At 41.1% G+C, this 19085-nt stretch overlaps 1 protein-coding gene across 2 annotated transcripts in view; it reads left to right on the forward strand.

The window, feature by feature from the left end:
- The window catches only part of LOC126387650 (RIMS-binding protein 2), a 96784-nt gene that overhangs the window by 759 nt on the left and 76940 nt on the right, over positions 1-19085 (forward strand). The window contains exon 2 of one of the 2 annotated variants that reach the window (XM_050040240.1): positions 332-1362. In XM_050040240.1, coding sequence (XP_049896197.1) covers positions 433-1362 — 930 coding nt within the window. In that variant the 5' untranslated portion in view covers positions 332-432. Of the gene's footprint in view, positions 1-331; positions 1363-9882; positions 11040-19085 lie in introns of those variants that run through there. The other variant, XM_050040241.1, reaches the window with a different exon arrangement.

The raw sequence follows: 19085 nt of genomic DNA on the forward strand, positions 1-19085 counted from the left end.
ATATATAGACTATCAAAGTATGCATTGATTGGGCTTCACATAGATTAAGCAGCAGTTGCCACAGATTTATTTGCTCCTCAGTGCATACAGAGGGCTTCCAGAGTCAAGTTATCTCTCTACTCATAACAAAAACATCAAAACATTTCATTATTCATTGTGCATGCTTTCCTGTTCAGAGTGCTGCTTTCTTTCTAACATTGAAGACCAACATTGAATATATCACCTGTGCTTTCATGTTGTATTTCTTGTTGCTACATTCATCTAAAACATTTTAAAACACCTGACCATCTCTTCAATTTTTCTCACATCCCCCACTGTCTCATCCTCCCAGTGACCTGCTGTGATAATTGCATGCTGCATGTCTGATAACCACCCACCACCCACCTGCACTTCCTCTCAGTTCTGATGCATGGCCCCCTTCGTTAGAAATGAATGCCTCTCACCGTTCCTTGCATGTTGTGCTGTGAGCGTGGCATCATGAGGGAAGACAGTGATAACCGTCTGGCGCTGTCATCCAAGAAACCATGCCAGGGCCAGACGGACTATGGGCAAGAGCTGCAGAGGCTGCGGGCTGATTGGGAAGCAGAGAAGAGGCGAACGCAGCGGGCCCGTGGCCACCTTTCTGTGGAGCTGAGGCACCTACGGGAAGAAGCGGAGAGGGAACAGCAGAGGGCTGTGAGGGAGCAGGCGGCCAGGCAAGAGTGCCAAAAGGACAGGCACTCTGACAGTTACCGGCGTCTGCTTGCTAAGGAGGTGAAAACTGAAGACAGTGGACGCAAAAGTGAGTCCAGAGAAAAAGAGACTTTTTGTTTGTGCAGTGGAGAAACGTATACAAAGCTTGAGCAATTGCTGCTGACGCTGTATGAGAAGATAGATGGTGAACAGGCAGTCTATAAATTGCATGACAGGCAGGAATTAGACCTAGAAAAGGCCGTCTTCCTCTGCCACCTGCTAGAAGCCCATGGAAGACTGTTGCGGGGGAAGCAGGGAGCAGGACAACCCAGCTACACTCTGAAAACCCTCTCAAGAAAGCCAGCTCAGGAAGACGGCAGTAACTCCTGTCAGACAAAGTCTTGCCTGACATACTCCAGGGCCTTGCTTCAGAGATCCCAGAGTGCCTCCCACTCATCTCAGAAGAAAACCAAACAAGATCGGGGTAAGCAGCCTCTAAGGAGGGCCGTAAGTGCAGCTGACCCCTGCACCACGGCCACAGTCGTGGACACCTGTTTGAGCGGCTCTCTGAAAATTTGTCACCCTCACAACACTCCCCATGCAGGCAGGGACGACCACCGCCCCTACTGCGCTGAGTCCTCTGGGTCAGACAAGTCATCGCCCTCCAAATGCATGGACAGAAACATGGAGGTAAGCTAATTCATATTTCCAAATTCCACACATGGTTCCTAAATTAAATGAGTATGTATGGAAAGTATTGCTGGCATTTCCTCTTAAATCTTTAACTCAAAAACTGCACCATGTGTGCACCATGGATGTTTTACTAGGTCTGGATACCAGACCCAAGATGGCGCTTATACAGTTCAATGAGAATTGCTTGCATGGTGCATGTACACTAAAAAGATTTTCTTTCCTCCAGGTTTATTTCAGGGGCTTGCAGCCCACTGAATATGTGCAGTAGTGTTTCTCCCACTGGCCCCTACACACTCAGCCCACAGACTTTACAGATGACATCACTGTTTTTTTTGTTGTTTTTTTTTTAAAAAAAAAGGCTTTTCTTGGCTGGAGATATGGAGATATTTTATAAAAATGAAACCTCCATGGATCAAAAATTCATAAGAGAAAGAGTTGTACTGACCTTGATCTCAGTTTGAGGTATCCAGTTTACAGTCATTTGTGTTGGGCCACAGGGGATGTCATCACTTTAATACCCCAAATGGCCACTGGAAAAAAATGTCTGCCAGGCTGAGCAGCTTTCCTGGGGGCCTTGAGTCCCTCCAGGATTTTGTGCTTTTTTGGGGGGGGATTGTTGTGGCTTAAAATGCCTGATTTCACAGCAGTTTTTCTAAAAATGTGATGCATGTCACAATGTTTTGAGGTGTTTTATTGCAATGAAATAGCAGGCAGTGTGAGCAAGCGAAAACTGCAAAATAGGTTCTTTTTTTTTTCATAATTCAATAAAGTTATCTTATTAACTTTTTACAACCTGTTGACTTGCAATAGATCAACCTCTGTCATGTTGATTTGATTTGTCTGTTGTCAACACGTTTCAGCCATTTTGCGGAGCGTTTTGTGGTAATACAGTGTTTGTCAATCAGTGACTCTCATTACTTCAGCATTGCATGTTGTGCAGAACAGAATGAAATTACCTTGCACTGTCTTTAGCAATAATTTTTGTTGGTGAGTGTGAGCCTTTAGTGTTGCACGGTCAAGGTCAACAAGGAAGTGAGTTTGGTGTAGTAAAGGGGCTGCTATGATTGATGAGACTCACAGCAAACTACGATGATAGGTCAAATTTGTGGAGAAGTTGCAGTGATTAGGCAAAAATTTAACATTAATTGTTGCGATTGCAACATGCTGGCAGGGCTGGCACTTACATATGATGTGTTGGTAGCAGTCTTGGAATATGGAGATGTAATGTCTTTACTTTTGTTTGGTCGTCTTGCTTCATACTCATATGGACCCTTAGAGATTTGTGGCAACAGAATTATTTTGAATTTAGTTTTTGGTAGGGCTTTCGCCAATACCATTTTTTGGGCATTGAAGCTTCAGTGAGAAATATCCGCAATTAATCAAAGCTTCAATGGGGGTGTAAAAAAGAGACAATGACACCATTCTACAAACCTAAAATGATGTGACAATTAGCCGTTTTGTTAGCATGCGGGTCGCAAATTGGCCATGATAACCAAAAAAGAAAGAAAAAAACTTTACTGGACAGCTGTTACTTACAGTTTTCAGGAGAGCTTGTCATAGATTTGTAACATACCCGTTTTCTTTGGCATATTTGTCACTCAGTTTTTTGGGGGGTCATCTTTGCAAACTTTCAAACTATTCCAGATGCTTGCCCAGCTCGACATCTGAAAGCCTGTTACATGTGGTCAAACTGCGGGGGACTGATGTTGGATGAGAGCATGTCAGAGTCACGAAACTATTGCTAAGTTTAAATGTTTTTGTCTGAGAATAACTAAATATAATTAATCGTGACTCTATAAGATTATAATTGTAAATGAGATTATTTTGCAAATGTCCTGTAATTTATGCGTGTATTTTAAACACATAAAGTACAGATGTAGACCTAGGTTATAGTTATCTGAACATAAGCTAAAATACTAACAACAACATCATCAAATGAAAATAAACCTATATATATATTAGTATTGATTTAACAAAGGATGCATCACAGAACTTCAATGCACATTAATGTCCAGGAGTTGTTATGACCACCAAGTCCTCATTGTATGTAAAACAACTGAAGCATAAACCATTTAGGTCGTCATAGACACCTCTCTGCCTTCTTATTAGTCGTTTTTGCATATCAAGCAGCCTCGGTCAAGTGAAGACAGTGTGCAGCTGTCAAATAATTCCCTCCTGTTTGAAACAAGCTTAGTGTGTGGTGTAGAATACATGTAAATGTTGTCAGAGAGGGAGAAGTGTGCAGGACGCGAGCAAAGAGGAGGGGTGTGGGCGGATCTGTTCATGCCTCTTGTTTGAGTGGCAGAAGTGGGTCAGTGTGCTTCCGTCTCTTAAATTTTGGATTGAAATTTTCATAGAGAGGAAATTGAATAATTAATCAAAGCTCCGACTGTGTCTAAACAGCAGTGCCCACTTGCCAAGCCTCATATTTCTTGCATGGTCCTGCTGAGGCATCACCCTTGTTAAGTCGATATTTCAAAGTTGTTCAAATGGGAATTCCTTTTACAACAATAATGGACTTGTACCTGTTTCTATTATTCATGTGCGTTTTGAATTGTCTTCAGAAGGAGTGTAAAATGCATCAACTGTAATTCATGTCTTTTTTTATAACAAAAACATGCCAAATTTTTCATTGCAGTCAGTCTGCCACTTTTGTGTTTTCTAAATAACCTGCACGTGCTGTGAAAATGTGTGTTTTTGAAGGTTAAATGGGAAACTTGTGTATATGCAATTCAGCAAGACAAATAAGCTTAACAACACAAAGCCATTCAAAGGAGAACTGTAATGATAAGTCGATTAATCGCATAGCTGATCGGCAGAGAATTAAAAGTATACTGTGCATGAATCGTCGGCTTTACAAACAGTGTCAGCAGTCGCTAGTCGCTGCTTTGTCCGCTTGGCGTTTTGCCTCACTTTATTTACATATTTTCAGCGCTGTGTCTGCAATTTTTGTAGCTTTCTCTTGGTAGCGTGCTGCTTACGGTCTGGCACCTGGTCGGTTCCTTTTTCTAAAGTTCTGGCCTCACGGTAGCGCTGTGCACAGTAGGGATGGGCGATATGGCCTTAAAATAACATCACGATATTTTAACAATATGACAAACTAGTGAAAATAATATTTCATTATTGTTCAAGAAAATAGAATTGCAACAAAACAAGTGATATAGTTTTACAGTTTGCCTTCATATATTCAGTAAAAACTAACCAAATATCTTCTCTCATTTCTTTAATTTTTGAACAACGACAGTAACTCTGAGTGAGATTCAGATTCTGTATACAATATTAATAGTTTGACAACATAAACTCTACCACAAATTACACATTTAAACAGCTCCCAAACACAAAAAAATGTACCCTAGGATCTTTAAATATAATAATCAACAGGAGATTTCCTTCTCTTTTAGCAAAATCCATTTTTTTCCCCCCCACCTAGACCTTTACGCTCTGCCCTTTGTGCTATAACTAGTGAACATTCACATATACATAGTCTTATGCAAGCCCGGAGTGTCACATAGATTTACATTACCAAAGGTTTATTACAGATTCACTTGACAACATGAGTCATGATTGAGAGGGATAAGTTTTGCATGAATCTATACATTGTTAGTCAGCAGCTTTTTTGAGAATCAAATAATGGTTTTAGTAGTTTTCTAAGCAAAAAAATTGCTGGTTTCATGCTTCCTAAATGTAAGAGTGTGATGCTTTTCTTTGCCACATATGATGATAAACTGAATAGCTTTGGCTTTTTGGAACGCAGCTCCAGAAAACTTAAAGTGTGGCGGCAAATGCGGATACTTGTGAAATATGATTCCACAAAGCAGGCAATAAAGAAATGACAAGTTGCTCTGTGCATCAGGATTTCTTCTTTCTTCTATCAGTGTTAATCCTGTTGCTGTATCTGATCAGAGTAATGATACTGTAACAACATCCATCAAAAGGTTGCTGTCAAGCTATTTGCTAAATTCCAAATGATCTTTCCGAGTGGCTCTTTTTTCCTCCCTCTCCTAATTTAATGGAGAACATGTGGTTTGAGATGTATTTGTCCAGCAGCCAGCTCTTCGGTCTAATGACAGGCGGACAGGGAGGCTTTGTCAAAATATGTCAGTGTGACAGAATGTCGATACCACTGAGCGATGATGGGCCTGGCTGCAGCTCATTCTATGCAGAGCATTTTGCTGTTTGACACACATTACTGGATGCTTTTTCTTTCTTTTATGCTCACTGAGATTTTTTCTGTTTTCTGTATTTCTGCTGTGTACAACATGTGATAAGTCCACTTGCTGCTGGCAGCGGTCATGTTGTGCACCTCTGCCATGCAGTTAGCACCTCTGTTCTCAATCAGACTAAATTCCTATTATGAAAGGAGCTGAAGCGGAGTAGAAATAGTGTTCAGAGGACTTCACGTCAGCCTGGAGGCGAGTGAAGCCATGGTCCTGTGGGCACGCTGTAATTAATGAGGGAATAGACTGAAGCTGTGAAATGCAGCGTTAGGGCAAAGTAAGAGGCTCATTTCTGTGCCATGGGCGTCATCTGTCTGGTCGAGGCTCTTCATTTATTTCAACCTCTCTGTCTATGAAAATCAACCCCTTTTTTTGTTAACATACTGTAGGTACATTTGTATCAATTAGGGCAGTGGTTCCCAACTGGTGGGTCCTGGTCCAAAAGTGGGTCACAGGTCCATTCTGGAATAGACTGCAAAGACTCACAAATGTGTCAAAAATACACTTAAAAAATACACTTTATTTTTTTAATACAGCCATGGTCATTGTGATCAGCATATCTGTGTGATGCTGTCAGATGTGTGTGTTAGCATGTTGGATGTGTTTTCTATTCATAGACCCTATAATGGCGGCGCAATGCCGACAAACCGTCCTTGTCTAATCCACAGCCGTCTCCCTTTGTAGCTCACTGGGAACCTGCAGGCAGCATTTGCTCACTTGTTATACTGTACTACTCTCAGCATATGCTGCTAACATGGACTGCACTTGTATAGCGCTTTTCTAGTCTTCCGACCGCTCAAAGTGCTTTAACACCACGTCCCATTCTCCCATTCACACACTGGTGGCCGAGGCTACCATACAAGGTGCCACCTGCTACTCAGTAACCATCCACATGCTGTCACACACCAATGGAACAGCCATCAGGAGCAATTTGGGGTTCCATATCTTGCCCAAGGATACTTGAGACATGAGGAATAGAGGAGCTGCTGATTTAAACCGCCTGTGAGCCACAGCTGCCCACAGCGGCATACAGCTATATGTTTCTGGGCAGAATTTGCACCTGTGATATTTGGCTCTATATATGTGCCTCAGTCTATACACTGTGTGTTCTGTGCATACTCTACCTTGACCCCTGTACCGTGATGGTTCTGTATGAATCCACAAACTGTTACAGGCCTAGTATCAGCACATTTAAATAGGGATGACAGACAGTTAAGGGAAATCAGATATCACTTTTATCTTCAGAGTCAGCCATTGTAAATGTGACAGTATTAGTGTTGGCTACACTGGCATTGCACCAGAAAAATGCCAGTTGGAAAAAAAATTAAGGTAAAATGTCTTTTTTTTTTTTTTTTTACTTTGCTGCACCGAGCTGTGTGTTTTCTAAGAGTGACCTTTAAAGGTAGACTGCTGCCTTTTATCACAGCAGCCACACTCCAAAGCTTCAGCAAGCTTTGTGTCTGCAGCAAAGCAAAATGTTAAAGCGCATTTTGACCTTAGTGATACCTGACATGAATACAATTTTACCTTTTGTGACATGTAACTAAGAATGTGCGATGTTTGTAAAATCCTAGAACATGGTATATGTATGGTATACATGTATTTCCAGCAAAAAAATCTTAATAGATGGTTTGTTTATTTACAACATGCCTGATCCTAAAAATACTCTCAGATGGCGGGCAGTTGCCACCTTCCTTTTTTTTCTAAAATGAATACAACAGCAGCTATTCCACTGCAGAGAGACAGGGCTGCTGCCTTTGTTGTGAACGTGACTCCCTATTTTCCGCCTGAGTTGATGGTAGTTGAACTCTTTTCAGCTTGCCACTAAACATGCACTGATCCAATAGGCTGATCGATATCTGCATCAGTACTGAACTTGTTAAGTGGATTTGTATCGACCATAACATGACGATCCACATTAAAGATGGTTTCTTTGTCAGCGTTATTATAAAACTCAGTGTCTCCGCTACCAGTTGCACAGCAGGCAGCCGGTTCAGCTTTTAGTGCCGCAGCAATCTCTGGCCTCATGTTAGCTTTTATGAAAGTGATCCCAAAGAATGACAACCAAAGAATCATCATTGAGAAAAACAATGCGGGAACTGAATGAAATGGTATTTGAGTTCCCTGCGCTAGTGCACCTCTTCACCAGCAGTAAATATACATATCAAACTACAGAAACAGTTGAATTAGCTGACAGCTAAACATGCTCTTTTAGTCATGTCATATTGCTAACCATTTCCTCTGCTTTAATCTACAACCTGCTCTATTTAGCTACTTTATGATGAGATTGGAGGAGGTGGATAGCAGCAGCCTGTAGTGTGAGGTATAGGTTGTTGGTAGGATCAGAGGTAGCTGGTAGCTGTTCTGCAACTGTCACAGTATTCTAAAAATGGTTTACCCAGATAAAAGTGACTCCTCCATGTCTAAACCATGTCTGACATTATGGAAAACATGCTTCTTGTTTTACTAATTTTAAATCTCATGCTGTGCTGCATGGCTTTTGAAATGTCACTAGTATCACATGATACACGTAGACCAGACCGACATCACGTCATCGCCAAGGCTGTGGCCCCATTTTGGGGTAAAGAAACATGCTGTCACAGCAGGAGAGACACAGGAAAATGCTGAAAAGCTGTTGTGGCGGGTTATCCAGGGCTTTCACACTGAGATTAGAGGCACATAAGATGAGAATATCCACTGTGGTAATAGTGGTGATTGAATCAAATATACATATTCATTTTATCACCAGATATTGTCTATACTGTAGATGTATCGATGTCCAAATAAGCAGTATCCAGCCAGTTTGTTGGGTCATTCATGCACTTGTACGGAGGAAGCCTGAAGGGACATGATGATGATCAACCTTAATTTATAATAATCTTTACCTATAAAGCGCTTTTCAACTCATCGAACAACTGATAAAAACACTTAAGTATATAAAAACTAAGCGAAAAAAATGAACTTAAAACTCAAGTAAACTCAGGAAAGGCTCTGCGATAAAAGTACGTTTTAAGAAGGGACTTAAAAGACATCACTGACTCAGCTGACCTGATTTCCTTGAGCCTCAGGGCCCTCAACCGAGCCTCTGGAACAGACAAAAGACCTCTGCCGGAGGACCTCAAAGTACGTCCCGGCGTGTATGGTGCTTAGAGATCAGAGATATAGCTGGGAGAGAGAGACCATGAAGAGCCTTAAAAGTGATCAGTAAAACCTTAAAATCTGTTCTAAAACATACTGGGAGCCAGTGTAAGTTGGCTAAAACTGGAGTGATGCGATCACGTCAAGCCTGTCAGCTGAATTCTGTACATCCTGGAGTTGTTTTTATTCTATAATGTCTATAAAACAAACATTTGTATAGCAAGAAACAAATGCATAAAACATGTCAAAATTATAATACAACCACACGTCATATTGCATTGACAATTATATGGTCTTAGGTTTTTTATCGCCAAAAAGGGTGGCCAAAAAGGCAAAGTGTACGTACAGTATGTGTCATTTTGGTCTATTGGCATGTGCGACAGGGACGTCTAACAGGCAAGTATATTTAGCAGATTACTTTCCTCCAAATAACTGGGAAGAGGATGTTTAATAATGTATGGCTGTATAAGCCTACCCATTTCAAACTACTTAAATAATGTCATGGAAATGGGCTAAAATATTGTAGAAAAGTTTTGAAAAGTCATCGTTAAAACTGTGTGGGAACCCTCATCCCCTCACACTGAGGCCGCTGCTTGTTAAGGGGATTTATTAAGCTGCTTTGTTCATTTAATAGACAGTTAGGTGGAGCACTTGATTGTACCTCCTATAGTAGAGAGGAGGGCAGTGAGGTTAAATGAGATGTAAACTGGCACTGAGTTGTGACAGAGTTAATCTTTACGACATCAGACCTGCAGCTTTACGTGTTTTTTCAGTGTCCGTGTCCAAGGCTAAATTACTAACACATGAGTAGCGTTCATTATCCTGTCAGACATCTTATTTATTTCTCTAGGGGACAACTGCAGTAAAACATTAGAATTAGTCTGGACACACTTGTTCCTCTGCCTGCCTCTTGCAGCCTCCCTGTGTTGCAGTGTGTGCTGCCTATTGATTGTTCAAGAGGCAGCCAACATCATTCCAGCGTCATCTCCATGGAAACGAGCCCTAGTCGCGGTAATGATTGGGCCCCGTCTCGGAGCCTGCCTTTTTGTGATAGGACGGTGGAAGCAGTCCTCCCTGCCCCCTCCTCTCAGCGACACTCGCCGTCTTACACACACACACATTTTTCCCTTCGTCCTCTTTCTTCACCTTTATGGCGCTGTAACCAAGATGGGATTAACCACCCTGTCGAGTCTTCTCGCATCTGGATGAAATGCTTTTTGACACAGTGGCATCAGTGAGGACAGACTCACAGCTGGAGAGTCAACATGACACCCACATCTCATCGATACTGAGAGAACAGAGACCGGAGTGGAGACCTGTTAGTTAGATCGTTCTCTTGTTTTTCCTCCATCGCACGTCTCTTGTTGTTTGCTTTTTCAGTTGGGCCTGCATGTGCTGTTTTGGCGTCACGTAGGTTAAGTGGAGTACTGTATCTTTCCATTTTCTGGAGAAGTACTTATGACAAACCCCCCTCAGACGACTGAGCAATAAGGCATGAAGAAACAGGCTATGTCAGTGTTGTGAGCAGGACTGCATGATAAACCACAGAATGCTCAAGAATGCTACCAGGAGGATGACATTCGTTGAATCGCCTTCAGAAGCCGAAGCTGAAAATATGTAAGATCCCTTTGGAGCTGATTGTCCTCGTTTTGGAAAACGTCATAGTGCAGAGAGGGAGGTACTTTGCAGTTCCTGGTTTATCTGTAACTGGTTTTGTCCTGGATATGGCACACAGACTCTTGCTGTAACAGATCTTATGAGAGGAACCGTCCCCTCAAACTCCTGCTTTACAGGGATTTACACATTGGAGGCTGTAGTTACCGATAAGCATGGCAATGACAGCCTTTTGCTTGGTTTCTGACACTTCACCTCAGCTGTGAATATACACTCCTGCTGGTTTGAAAGAGAACAGTAACATCTTTATCATTGTGAAGTTAACCTGCCACAGCTGATCCGTGTAATTCTCCTCCAGCAAATGAAAAGCCTGCGATGGCTCGGTCTTGGCTGGGCACCTCGTTTAGTCATATTGATCCCATCTGCGCTGTTTGACTTTGACAGAAAGTGATGTATGACCTGTGCACTCGGCCTGAGCAGCCCGAGCCTGCACCGGCACACACAGAGATGGAGAGCCGGGAGGTGGCTGAAGCTCTGGGGCATCAACAGCAGGAGTTGAGGGGTTCGGAAGAGCCGGATAATAAACAAATCTTGGACAAGGCAGTCCCAACCACGGCTAATGCCACTTCAACATCACTCTTAGGAAAAAGGCACCACTCACTTTATGCAAACCTCAATGGTTTTGAAGTGGAAGGCGTACGCAAGGTAAGTGTGGAACATTTGTACCGTTCTTGATGGTTGACCTAAAAATAATTGGGGCCTGGAAATATACGAGATGTCCCACAAATGATAGAGACTAACAGTGTATTATAGGATTACCAGTCTTCTTTAAAGGTATACTATGCAGGAATTTTCAGTAACTGTTTGCAACCAGTATCGCCAGCAAAAGTGAAAGTGAAAGCCAACCCTGGATTCACCCTCATTTTGGAACCAGCTTTGTCTGCTTGGTGTTTCAACCCTATACACGCTGTAGAACATATGTAAATGGATTTTCATAAAACAGAAGAATCTTAATTGAAGTTCATCTTAAATACAAGATTGTATAGAGTGAGGTAGAAATCTGCGGGCCCAAATGCTATATTTGCTGTTGTTAAGTGGTTTACTCATATGACCTATGGTTTGAAAGCTACGGTCCTTGCAGTCCGATTTATGCAGACCATTTCAAGATACAACCACAGCTCAGACAAAACACAAACAAATAAAATGTATCTCACCTATGAAGCATTATTGTAATCCACAGATCGATATTATGCAAACAAAAATGCTGGGCATGCACTTCATACACTCCCAAAGGTCCAGACAATCTTAGTCCAATGAAATATTTAGCTCAATTGAAAGATATCCTCAAACTACCATTGCATTGTTTTAAAAGTTCATATTTCTCCACATATTATCCATAATTTCTCCTGTTTGCATGTAAATATGCAGACTCTTTGCTGTCAAAATGGTGGCAAACTCCTGACCTTTTGATTAACACCTCACTCGAGTCAATAGGAGCCTCCAATACTGCTGCTATGGCCTCGGGAGCCAACAAGGTCCTGTGTTGAAACAAACGCCCCCTTTTACTCAATAGCCACCCCTTTCTATGCATTTACAATGATGATGCCATGTAATATTTATGTTCTGCTTGAAAATATTGACAAAAATACCAGTTCAGAAAATATATTGACAGATGAATCAATCAAACAGAGAAAAAACAAAGCTCCCATCGGTAAAGGCCTTTATACTGTCACATCTTAGAACGAGTAGTTGGATTAGATTTGTGTTGGATTACAGTGGTGTTACACTGAACTTGTGTGTGCTGCACATTTCCTTGACACTTAATCTGGAACGACGCTGCTGCTGTAGTAGAAATAGAGGGTTGGCAGGTATCATGCTGACCTGTTGTGACCTTGTCCCTGATTTCACACCACTGCATATCCTGTTAGCACAGAAGAGCCTCTTAATGGTTGCCAATTGAAAATCAATAGGAAACCCATCAGATTTCCATGTATCTGATGGATGCCCATATAAGGCCCATTTTTACTGTAGGAACTCTCCCCAGGAATGAGAAACCTTTTAAAGGAAGTCATTGTGTTTTGACCTCAGGGACCAGGCTTTTAAGTTCTTGGAACATTATTTTGCCCCACAAAGAGTCCCTTTGCAAGTGGGGAATATTTCTCATTGGTCAGGTACTCATAGTAATGCCGACTCGAAGTAAATGAGATGAGATAGCCCTGTTCTCTGAGTTGATTGCAAGTTTTCATAGTGCAGTGGAGATTCTGACTTTGATGGGTACACAGTAGCGGTAGTTTGTGTCAGGTCTCCCCAGTTTTGGTTGCACTAGACGGCAGAAGTGCGGAAATGTGTATTTAGACATCAGTATCCTCTAGGCATGAGTGAAATTTAAAACCACAGTTTCCCGCCACTCTGTTGCTTTATTGTGGCCCCAAACGCATGGTGAAACACAACACACTCTTTAGTATTCTCACAAAAGTGCAAAAAAAAAGTTAATGTATTCTACAACAGCAACATTTTTCGAGTTTTAAGTCTAGCATTACAAGCATTTTGAAGCTGCTTTGCTACTCCTGCTGGTAGGGTTGCAATGGTATACCGGTTATAAGGTATACCTTGCTATTAAAATTGATGGTTATCATATCATTTACATTTGCTTATTTACAGTATTGAAAGAAAATGCCACTAGATGGAGAATCTCAACTTGATTTTACATTGTACACAAACTTTCATTAAAAAAAATGTTTTAAGTTTCAGTTATAGTCATGAAACAATTGTTTAACTAGAGATAACCCATTTGGTTTCATACCTTGAGGGTCCTTTTGACTTATAACAACTCTGTAATACCGTGAAACTGACGGTTACCATACGGGGAAAAGCTCATACTGTTGAAACCCTAACTGCTGGTGTCTTTTCCCACACTGACTTAGTGACCCCATTTACAAAGCAGTAAATCACAATCACCCGCAGAAGGACTTGAACCTCATCCAAGCTCACTGTTGTTGCAGTGCTAGACAAATAGTGATGCCTATTTCTTGCTTTATATGGCACCAACGTTATTGCATAGTCATGAGCATAAACAATGTACAAAACAGCCGTTGCTTTTTCTTACATTAGTGGTCTAATTTGCCTAACCTTTGTGGGTCTTTAAAGAAACTTGGAGGACATGTTTTAAAAGTAGGTCCTTGGATTAAAAGTCCCAGAAACTTTTTTTGGAAACAAAATCCATACAACTAACAAAATAGAGCTTTTCAATGTACCAATAACAAATGTCCAGTATACTGTTTGTATTGAAACAATTTGGTGTAGTTGATTGTGATTGGTTAAAGTGGTCTGACCACAGTTATCAGACACAGTATAAAGCTTGCAGGTAGCTCCTAGTATGTCTCCACCTTTGACTGTGAAGAGCAACACATGAAGGCAGCTGAATCAACAAACCATGTTGAGTTTCCACTCAGTAACCCACTACATGCATCACACAAATTTATTTGTGCGTCCTTTCATTGTATTTTAGCATTGGATCATGTTTATTCTCAACTGAATTTTCACTCAGAATTACCTTTTTTGAATCCTACACTAAATGGCTTGGAAAAGTAACTCCAGCTAAAAGTTGACAACATTTTTTCGGCTGTATTTTCCCCCTCTACTAGTACTATTGTGTTTTCCGCCACTAATTCCTTAATAAAACCTCAGTCCTTTTTTCCTTTGTTGACGGTTTGAATGAATCCTTAGTAATCCTTAGCAGAATTTCATCATTTAACCAAGGTAGTAATCTGTGTGCAACATTGCCTGCTGTCTTCCCCACCCCCGCCACTTTATTACCCAATTACCACAATCACAGCGTAGTAAAAACCTCTAATGAACTGTCAACACACACACCATGGGAGAAGATGAGAAGAAACGGTGCGTTAGAAATGATTATTTGGCCATTTTAGACCAGTGGGGGTTGGCAGGGGGGCTGTCACTCAGATTATTGTTCATAATTACACCATTATTTGCAGGAGGGTACCTTGATTGTGCTTTTGTTTTCTCATCACCAGTTCCAACCATTATTGATGACTGTGTGCGGGGTGTGTGTATGTGTGTTTGTTCAGAAAGATGCATTTTTATTATAAGAACATACTGAATCTGTGTAAAACATTTTAACATAAGAAGCAGAGCAGGTATCAGCAGGAGGAAAGTGGGTGAAACTGTAGCTGGAAATGGCATCATGTTCAGAATACTCCCACATGAATTACAGGTTATAAATGGAAACTATAGAAAGATGTCTGGTTTTACTGTGTAGGTTGATGTTAATCATCAGATCTCCTCAATCCAGTGTGGCTCAGCCCAAGTTGTTCCATGTATTTTACTCCACATAAAACTGTTAAAGGACTGTTTTGGTTTTGTGGATTGACTAAACTTTTGTTGGGAACGTATATATATCTTTATTCTTTCTTACAATATCGAATGAACATCTTTATATTGCATTTAATGTCTTAGACATAAGCTTAGGCAAATATATCTTTGAATCAAGGATCATTTGAGAGGTGACACTGAGTTTTTTAATCCTGAAATTTATAAATACTTTTATTCTGAAACTTTTATAAGAGAGGTTGGTTGTCAATCATATTTTACTGTGTAACTGTTGTGACTGTTATGTGCATGGGTTTTTGCTAGGGGTGTAACGATACTTGTATCCATCCCCAACAGTTTGGTACAGGACGTTTGGTTCAGTATGCTTCATCCTCGGTTTGGTACAGCCAAACAGTTACTATCAAAATAGCCTATTTATGTCTACTACTCGCATGCACGGGACAGAACTACTAGAGCATGAGATTTATCAATGGTTTGGGCAGTGCACCAGCTGTTGCCAGTGTGTTAGCCAGCTAGCATGGTTAGCCAGGTTAAGTCTCAGTTATGCTTTCTGCACCTATGGTCACACAGACATGAGCTGACGTGGAATTGTGACGAGAAAACATTTGGATCTTTCTTCTTCTTCTTTCTACTTATGGCAGACTAATATTCTCCCAAACTCTAGGGGGCAGGGTATTGGAAACAGCATTGTTCTTTATCGGTGTAGTTAAAAAATGTCGGATTTGTAAATAACCTGCTGCACTGGGCCCCTGTGAAGGGCGTGTCTGATGGTGTGACATCACTGTGACCATGCAGACACTCACAACCCTCACTGATGCATTAAGCATAAATAAAGCTTCAAGGTCAGTGGACAATGATTTGTGTCAAATTGATGTCGACATTGTCATTTTCTGTGTGCTATATGGTAGGCACCTGGACTTGCTTGAGTCTCTTGAAGACGTTTCACCTCTCATCCAAGAAGTTTCTTCAGGTCTAACTGACTGGTGGGGAGTCGCAGGATTTAACCCTGTGTTAGTCATTGTGATCACATGTGAACTCTTAGTCACATGAGTCCTTGACCCACCCGGCCATTGTGTATATCATTAGGGTTTTTTATTTTATTTACAGTGACATCACCAGTATGCGTCAGTTAGCAGAACGAGACAAAAGACTTAAAGACACAGCGTTCAGGCAGCCTCCTACTGCAGGTTCAGACTGTGCCAAAGTAATAGCTTATACTATAGAGTGTTAATTGTTGTGGATATGCGACCGTACTCAGACAGAAAATACTGAATTAATTGGTTAAAGTGCTTGAGCCTGGCTACATTGTGCCAACATGTTAGTAGATCCACACTCTAGTATTGCCTTAAAATCCATGAGGACACTGGAGGGCTTATTTTAGACTTACTTGAAGTTTTGGTGCAGTGGTACAAGAACATCTTTGATGTCTGCTTAAAAACAATGGGTCTGTCTGTGTGTGTGCGTGTGTGGTGGTGAGAGTGGGGTAGTGGGGCTTGTGTGTGTAGGGGTGTGTGGGGTCGTTAGTGTATGTATGTGTGTGGCTTGTGGTAAGAAAGCTGAAGAAGAAGACTCACTCTCCTGTGCGCCAGCCATTGTTTACAGTCTTATAAACAACTTGAGGCATGAGAATGGAGTTAGAGGTCAGAGACGGCTAATCTCTATAAACAGATACCTGCATATGAATGCAGATAGATTATTTTTTATAAAAGCTAAATAGCCGTCAGCTGATAGCCTTTGAGTTCCGAGATTTGTATTTCGGCCAGTGTGTTCTTGTCCCGTTGCCCACAGATTGAGCATTCATATGCAGATATCTGTTTATATATATTAGCTGTGCCTGATGTGTTTGATTGGCAAGAAACTTAGAGAGTCAGATTTGAATATCCAAGTGAATCAAGATGATGTTTATGTACAAATGTATTCACTTGCCTGATATGACTGCTCCGGTGGCTGCAGTTGCATCTGTCATCTACAATGGACCCATTATATAAAACCTATATTAGACTGTCAGTGCAAATTACACAAAGCAGTCGAGAGTCGTTCCACTCTTTGACAGAAAGAAGCTGATTCCTCTGAAGGCTAATGAGTTTGTTGACTGTGTGGTCCTCTGTGATCCCACCTCCTAAACACCTGTCTGGATACCATATGGCTGCCTCTCTAATAACTGATGGGTTTAACACACCATGAGCTCCAAATGGAGCTACAAAGAGTAACTCAGTAACTCCACTGAAGACAGTTATTTTTCCCGACTGTCCCTTTATTAAGCTGTGATCTCTCTCTGTGATTGTGAAGCTCAGGCCAATCTTGCACAGTCCTTTTGTTCAGTGTTGTTCCAGTAGAAAGACCTTTGCCCTAGCTTTACCCTGTCTTTTTTAAAGTGTACTTCTAACTCACAGCACAACAGCGGTGCTGTATTAATGTCAAAGATGTATTTACTTTCTCTGCAGGAGTCTTGGTACCTTTGCCACACACAGTCTGACTCCAGCCCCGGCTCAATCTGTCACTGTAAACAGGCTGTTTGACTTTGGACGCTGATGCTACTCTTTTTTATATTAGTGGTGCTTCTGTTCACACAAGGAATACCTTTACCATAGTTAATCCAGTTAGCGAGGGCACTTCCTGCCTTGTAATATAAGCCAAACGTAAGCACAATTGTCACTCACTCTGGTGTCAGCTGTGGTTCCATAGCCTGTAAATAATAGGCTTTGTTACCCTGTCAACACGTCACTTACCCTGCTGCGGATATAGTGACATAACTGATGCTCTGCAAAAATTGTGGACAGCTATTTTACCCTGCTCAAAACAGCTCATGTGCAGTCAGATTTGTCAGGTATTTCTCAGTATTCAAAGTCAGTGTTGGCACTGACTAAATGCAGGTTCGGTGTTACAGTAGACTGTGACGCACTGGAGCCAGCCCTACAGGTCACCACCGACCCAGTTTGTACCTACGGGAGAACTGAAAGTGGAGCAGTGTGTCTGTATATAAGTCCTGATTTAAACACAACTAAGTGCTCAGTCTAACACCTACCGCCACATCAAAATCAGTTCTCAAACTGAAGTTATTTTAAATATTTGAACAGTTAACTAACTTCTCAAAAATATTTATAGGTTACTGTTCTAATTCCACTGCACAGTTCTTATTTAAAATGAAAATATGTCACTTTAAAGCTCGTTATCCTGTGACTTCCATTGTTTCCTTTTCCATAACAGCGGAGAGAATATCATGAGCAAATGACAGGAAATTAGTTTTCATTAACATTTGAGGGCAAAACAGTATCACCGATCTGAACTAAAAACACAAAAACACAGAATCCATCAGCACATTAGTGTGTTTAATTACCGAGCCTCTATTTAACCAGTAGCCTAGTCTGACTCGGTGGATGTAGACTGAGGGTAACAATCTGTTATCGGCCGGCATTCTCGTCTCCTTCCTTTGTCTGTAAGCTACTTTTTTGCAAGGGCACCGTAGTTGCATTGTGGGCATAGCACTGCCTGAGACGATTCTAGTTGTTTTAGAGACATACAAACAGACCCCTCGTTTATGGACTGATGGTGGTGTGCAATGCTCCAGTACAGAATGAATATTGGGGAAACACTGGAATGAGCATTTGCCTGGCGGAGGTTCTCGTTGGCATGACAGGCCCGCACAATTCTAGGGAAACACTGAATTTCAAAGAGCATGTGTTCATGCTATTTGGTCTCTGAATCTTTAAATGAGTCACCCACTTACAGCTCTGTTTCTGATGATTACATGATGATAAGCCTGGCATCCACTGTGTTAGACATGAATATGGTTGATTAAAGGATTCATTAAAACAATTTTTTCTTTAGTCATGATTGTTCTGGTTGTGTTGATGAGAGTTGAACTTCAACTTGTGGGAAGTTCAAGTTGGGTGTGTTTGCAAAATAATGTTCCCACACATGTTTCTGTGAGGTTTTGGCAGTTGTCTTTCCTCTTCTCTAGTATTCTGTTACAATACAGTTTTTTTTCATGCATAGCACTGTGCACAGTATTTTACAGGTCATACATGGTGGAAAGAAGGGCACTTGGATTTTGCTTCAAATTCTTATAAATTGCATTAGGTGCACTGGAGTTGAAATAGGGCTGCAACTTGTTATTATTAGTTTCACAGTCAATTCACCTGTTGATTGTTTTCTTGATACTCGTTTAGTGTATAATATTAAAAAATTGGGGAAAGTTTCCATCCGTGTTTCCATGTCCAAGGGGAAATCTTTAGATTTTTCTGTCCAACCCAAATATATTCAGTTTATAATGATATAAAACACGTAAAACAGCAAACCTCACGTTGTAGAGGCTACCACCTGATGATCTGGGCATTTTTTTTCTTAAAAAATCACTTAAAACTGTTTTGTTTTCATTAATTGTTTAAACAATTAATCGAT

This window comes from Epinephelus moara, chromosome 3 (genome assembly GCF_006386435.1).
Source record: "Epinephelus moara isolate mb chromosome 3, YSFRI_EMoa_1.0, whole genome shotgun sequence".
Classification (NCBI taxonomy): Eukaryota; Metazoa; Chordata; class Actinopteri; order Perciformes; family Serranidae; genus Epinephelus; species Epinephelus moara.